The sequence below is a fragment of the Bombus huntii genome, chromosome 5 (genome assembly GCF_024542735.1).
Source record: "Bombus huntii isolate Logan2020A chromosome 5, iyBomHunt1.1, whole genome shotgun sequence".
NCBI lineage: Eukaryota > Metazoa > Arthropoda > Insecta > Hymenoptera > Apidae > Bombus > Bombus huntii.
This window is the reverse complement of record NC_066242.1, coordinates 131,521-137,722: the sequence shown is the minus strand read 5'-3', so window position 1 is coordinate 137,722 and position 6,202 is coordinate 131,521. Positions and strand designations below refer to the sequence as shown.

Below are 6,202 nucleotides of genomic sequence, written 5' to 3'. Positions count from 1 at the left end.
CGGCGAAATCACAGCGATTCGCGAGCTGTCGGGCTTGTTTCGTTACTGAATTGTGTGTGCATCACATTTGGCGTGTAAAATGGAATGAAACGAGCGCTTAAACTTCGAAACATCTCAAACCGGAGGGAAATGACGGCTAGTTTTAGGCAAAATCGACGAAATGATCGGGATTTGCGAGCTGTTGGGCTTGCTTCGACGCTTAATCGGACGTGCATTGCACTTGGCCTGTAAAATGGGGTGAATTGAGCGCTTGAAGATCGAAATATCTCCAACGGGGAGGAATTGCCAGCTAGTTTTCGCTAAAATCGACGAAATCATCGCGATTTGCCAGCTGTTGGGCTTGTTTCGACGCTTAAACGGGCGTGAATTACATTTGCAGTGTAAAATAGGATGAAACGAGCTCTTAAACGTCAAAATATCTACAACGGGAAGGTAATAACAGTAGGTTTTCGTCACAATCGACGAAATCATCGCGATTGGCGAGCTGTTGGGCTTGTTTCGACGCTTAAACGGAAGTGCATTGCATTTGGCATGCAAAATGGTGTGATGCGGGCACTAAAACCTCGAAATATCTCCAACGGGAACGAAATGACAGTTAGTTTTCGCCAAAATCGACCAAATCGTCGCGATTTAAGAGCAGGTGGGCTTGCTTTGATGCTGAAGCGGGCGTGCATTACATTTGCAACGTAGAATGGAGTGAAACAAGCGCTTAAACGTCGAAATACCTCCAACGGAAGGGAAATGACAGTTAGTTTTCGTCAATCTCGACGAAATCATCGCGATTTGCGAGCTGTTGGGCTTGTTTCGACGTTGACACGGGCATGCATTACATTTGTTGTGTAAAATGGGGTGTAACGAGCTCTTAAACGATAAAAAATCTGCAACGGGAAGGGAATGACAGTTAGTTTTCGTCAATCTCGACGAAATCATCGCGATTTGCGAGCTGTTGGGCTTGCTTCGACGTTGACACGGGCGTGCATTACATTTGCAGCGTAGAATGGAGTGGAACAAGCGCTTAAACGTCGAAATATCTCCAACGGGAAAGAAATGACAGTTGGTTTTCGTCACAATCGACCAAATCGTAGCGATTTAAGAGCTGTTGAGCTTGTTTTGATGCTGAAGCGGGCGTGCATTACATTTGCAGCGTAGAATGGAGTGAAACAAGCGCTTAAACGTCGAAATATCTCCAACGGGAGGGAAATGACAGTTAGTTTTCGTCAATCTCGACGAAATCATAGCGATTTGCGAGCTGTTGGGATGTTTCGACGCTGACACGAGCGTTCATTACATTTGCTGTGTAAAATGGGGTGAAACGAACTCTTAAACGACAAAAAATCCCCAACGGGTAGGAAATGACAGTTAGTTTTCGTCAATCTCGACGAAATCATAGCGATTTGCGAGCTGTTGGGATGTTTCGACGCTGACACGAGCGTTCATTACATTTGCTGTGTAAAATGGGGTGAAACGAACTCTTAAACGACAAAAAATCCCCAACGGGTAGGAAATGACAGTTAGTTTTCGTCAATCTCGACGAAATCATCGCGATTTGCGAGCTGTTGGGCTTGTTTCGACGTTGACACGGGCGTGCATTACATTTGTTGTGTAAAATCGGGTGAAACGAGCTCTTAAACGATAAAAAATCTCCACCGGGAAAGAAATGACAGTTAGTTTTCGGCAAAATCGACCAAATCATCGCTATTTAAGAGCTGTTGGGCTTGTTCCGACGCTGAAACGGGCGTGGATCGCATTTGCAGTGTAAAATAGGGTGAAACGAGCGCTTAAATGTCGAAATATATCTAACGGGAAGGAAATGACAGTTACATTTCGTCAACATCGAAGAAAGCATCGCGATTGGCAAGCTGTTGGGCTTGTTTCGACGCTTAAACGGGAGTGCATTGCATTTGGCATGCACAATGGTGTGAAACGAGCGCTAAAACCTAGAAATATATCAAACGGGAAGGAATTGACGGAGACTTTTCGTCAAAATCGACGAAATCATCGCGATTTGCGAGCTGTTGGGCTTGTTTCGACACTGAACCGGTAGCGCATTACACTTGCAGTATAAAATGGAGTTCAACGAGCGCTTAAACGTCGAAATATCTCTAACGGGAAGGAAATGACAGTTAGTTTTCGTCAAAATCGACGAAATCATCGCGATTTGCGAGCTGTTGGGCTTGTTTCGACGCTTAAATGGTTGTGCATTGCATTAGCACTGTGAAATGGAGTTCAACGAGTGCTTAAACGTCGAAATATCTCCAACGGGAAGGAAATGACGGCTAGATTTCATCAATATCGTCGAAATCTTCGCGATTTGCGAGCTATTTTGCTTGTTTCGACGTTGAAACGGTAGTGCGTTACATTTGCAGTGTAAAATGGAGTTCAACGAGCGCTTGAACGTCAAAATATCTCCAACGGGAAGGAAATGATAGTTAGTTTTCGTCAAAATCGACGAAATCATCTCGATTTGAGAGCTATTTTGCTTGTTTCGGCGCTTGAACGGTAGTGCATTACATTTGCAGTGTAAAATGGTGTTGAGAATTGTGGATCTTTGAAGCCGAAATAATGTTATAGGAACATTAAATTTATATTGACAGTTATTACTAAAATAATGATATATTTATTACATGGACGATTCTTTATATATTTATCGATACACACTTGCACGCGTCTCAGCACCTTCTAGTATACCCGACTGTAAACCGACTCTTCGACGACCCTTAACCGACTGACTGTTTACATTCCTTTGTTTCGAGACGCTGCGCACACACACATACTTCCACACACTGATATATACATATAAGTATTTCTACTTCACACTTAACTCAGTCCAGCACAGAAAATTACACATATCTCAACACACCTCCTTAATTTTTTGTGCTTTGATTTCTTCTTCTTTTTTGCTTGTTTGTTCCTACTCTTTGATTTTTTTGATTTCTTTTTATGCTTTTCTTCATCTGTACTTGTTTCAGATGAATCTGAATAAGAATCTGAATCAGAACTACTATCTTTTTTCATAGATTTCTTCTTCTTATGTTTTTTATGCTTCTTCTTCTTCTTTTTATGCGATTCATCTGAACTATCTGAATCAGTAGTAGAACTATCTGAGGTACTGGATGAATCTTCGCTACTTGTAGATTTTGATCGCTTTTTAAGTGATTTTATATCCATTTCCTTTTCTATATCTGGCTCATCGAGTTTGAGTTTTTTGGTAGGTAATGAAACCACTTTACCATCTTCACCATCTGATTCTGAGTCTGAAGCACTATAGTCAGGTTCAAAACTAGCTTCATCGAGCATACTACGTTTACGATCGGACACAAGTCTTGGATTCTTTCTTTGCTTCTTTATAGATTCTGTAGCTGGAGGTTCAGGATTTTCATAATTTATTTTAGTTTCATTGCTTTCAGGTTTATCTTTTAAACCAATATTTTCTTTATGCTTCTGTTTCTTCTCTAAGTTTTTTTCTTTATCTTTCTTATGTTTCTTTTCTTTCCGTTTCTTGTCTCTACGCCTATCATCTTCTTCCTCTCTACTCTTTAAAAGGCCTATCTTTGGGATATCATTTCTTTTAAACGTGCAAGATGGCGTTCTTCCTCTTCTTTCTTTATCTCTATCTTTTTCTCTATCCTTATCTATCCTTTCCCCTTTAGAATCGTTACGAGTCGATCTGAAATCTCCCCTCGAATCAATTCTTGGATCTCTTTCTGATCTTATATCGTGTCGTACACTTCTGAAATCGTTTCCTTCTTTTGAACGATCACCTCGATCTTTATTATCTCGTTTTCTGTCATCGAGGAATACCTTACGTTCACTTCCTGGTATAGTTAATGATGAATCAACGCGTCTATCTAATAGTGAAGATATTCGTTTATCTCTTGTACTTCTAGGAGATCTACTTCTGGATTGATTTTCACTTTTCATCTCACGTCTATCTAAAAAGCTTTTTATGGGACTAATTTTTCTTTCTTTATTTTCATCTACTTTTTCACCTAATCTTTCTTTGGCGGAAAGTCTTGTAGGTGAATAAGTTTCTGGAACTGGTTTGAATTTTGTCCGGTCTAATTTAGCTTTCTTCACTGGTTCCGTTATTTCAACATTTCTTTCGTTTCTTCCTACATTTATAGTAACGTTCACGCTCTTCCTTGCTTCTCTATTAGGTTCAACTTCAAGTACTTTAGGCTCTGGATTCTGATATAGTACTTTTTGTACTTTCACTTATCTTTTTAATTTCGATAGGTCTAATGGCATTTATAGCCTTTTGGAAAATCGCATTTTCTGCTCTTTCAATGTAACTACTTATCTTATATAAACCATGATCTTTGAATGCTATCCCTATCAATTTTCTGTATTTGTTATATATCTTTAAAGTATTTCCTGCTGAGACTATCTTATTTTCATTCGTTACTCTTGCATAGCTAATTAAGTTATTATCCATTTCTTTCACGTAAAATACATTAGACATTGTAATTTTAATCCTCCTTTTGTTTACTTCAAAGTAAGTTAAAATTTTTCCGACATTTGTTCCTTTTAGAATTGTACCGTCTCCTAACATTATATTTATCGGGTTTTTTAAATTTTCGTACTCAACAAAATAAGAGTCATTATTTATAATGTTATCTGAACATCCACTATCCAATATCCAATCTATTTTTCGCGTATCGCTATTACATACCGTAATTTCATTTTTATTATTTTCGCGCTCTACTCTCGTTAGGAAAGATCCAATTTCTTGGTCGTCGTAGCCCTCGTTGTGTGAATAATTTGCGTCGTGTTGACTTGCCTCGTAGTAGCGTTGTTGCCGGCCTCTGCTTTGTCCTCGTTGGCCAAATCCTCGTTGGCCGTATCCAAATCTTCTTTGGCCAAAACCTCGTCCGCCGCGACCCCTATACTGCTGCGGCTGATACGCATACTCCTTGCCGTTGCGCTCCTCCGTTGTTTCCGCCATTGTTTCCACCTCTGCACGTGTTTGTGCAATTTCTTGCCATGTGGCCGTACTTTCCACAGCCATAGCACTTTATGTCCTTTTTTTCGGCTGTAAATACATTTGACTTTGTTCTATCACTTTCTTTCTTGCTACGCGTTTCCCACATTATAATTTTATTTTTCAAAAATTCACATGTTTGATCACTTTCTTTCACTGAGTCGATTAAGTCCCCAATATAGTTCAATGATTCTGGTAGTGCTTTCAGCATGTAGTCGAGTTTTTCACGCTCGCTTACATTTGCACCAGCACTCTTTAATTCATTGATCGTTTTTTCAAATTCCGTGAAAAATGAATTTGATTCTTCAAAGTCTTTCAACCTCATCATGTCTAGTCTACTTCTTATACAAATTTGCACTGCTGTTGATTTCTTCATATACATCTCATCAAATTTCCGCATTATTTTTAAAGCAGTGTCTTGATCACCAACAAATTCTAATTGCTCATTCGTTATACTACTATAGATGTAGTTCATCGCCCATTGATTCTTTTCATCCCACTTATCTTGCGCATCCGTGTCCATTTTCTCTCGTGTAGCCGGTTCATAACATTTTTTACACTTTAAATACATTAATATTCTCTTCTTCCACATTTTGTAATCACGTCCATCGAATATTTGAACCTTAATTTCGTCGTCCCTTGGCGTCTTGATTCGTTTTTTTATTTTCACCCTCTTTTTTTTCAAAAATAATTCTCTTTATTATTCAGATTCATTTTATTTGTTTTGGCAACAGCCCTTCTATCTCTTAGAAGTTATTTCCAATTTTTTATCTTTCCTAAATCGACTTTTATACATTCACTCCTTGACACGTGGTTCCTTAACATTGAATCTCAGCAACCACGATTTTTGCTACCATGTTAAGAATTGTGGATCTTTGAGGCCGAAATAATGTTATAGGAACACTAAATTTATACTGAGGATTAATATTAAAACAATGATATATTTATTTCATGGACGATTCCTTATATATTCATCGATACACACTTGCACGCGTCTCAGCATTTTCTTCTATACCCGACTGTAAACCGACTCTTCGACGACTCTTAACCAACCCTTCGACGGACCTTAACCGACTGAAGAGTTTACATTCATCTGTTTTCGAGACGCTTCAGACACACATACTTCCACACACTGATATTCACATACAAGTATCTCTACTACGCATTTAACCTAGTCCAGCACAGAAAATTATACATATCTCAACACACCTCCTTAATTTT

At 38.9% G+C, this 6,202-nt stretch overlaps 1 protein-coding gene across 1 annotated transcript; it reads right to left on the bottom strand.

The window, feature by feature from the left end:
- Positions 1–2,817: 2,817 nt before the first annotated feature.
- Positions 2,818–5,504, bottom strand: LOC126865784 (cylicin-1-like). Its single transcript, XM_050618684.1, has 2 exons — positions 4,911–5,504; positions 2,818–4,188 (listed from the first exon to the last, which is right to left on the bottom strand). The coding sequence occupies exons 1-2, from the start codon at positions 5,502–5,504 to the stop codon at positions 2,818–2,820; spliced, it is 1,965 nt and encodes a 654-aa protein (XP_050474641.1).
- Positions 5,505–6,202: the final 698 nt, after the last annotated feature.

Excerpts from the sequence above, each read along its gene's own strand:
- LOC126865784 (XM_050618684.1), bottom strand. The coding sequence starts at position 5,504 with ATGGACACGGATGCGCAAGATAAGTGGGATGAAAAGAATCAATGGGCG. Across the intron at positions 4,189-4,910 it reads GAGGAGCGCAACGGCAAGGA|AATCCAGAGCCTAAAGTACT; the intron begins GTATGCGTATCA and ends GTACTATATCAG.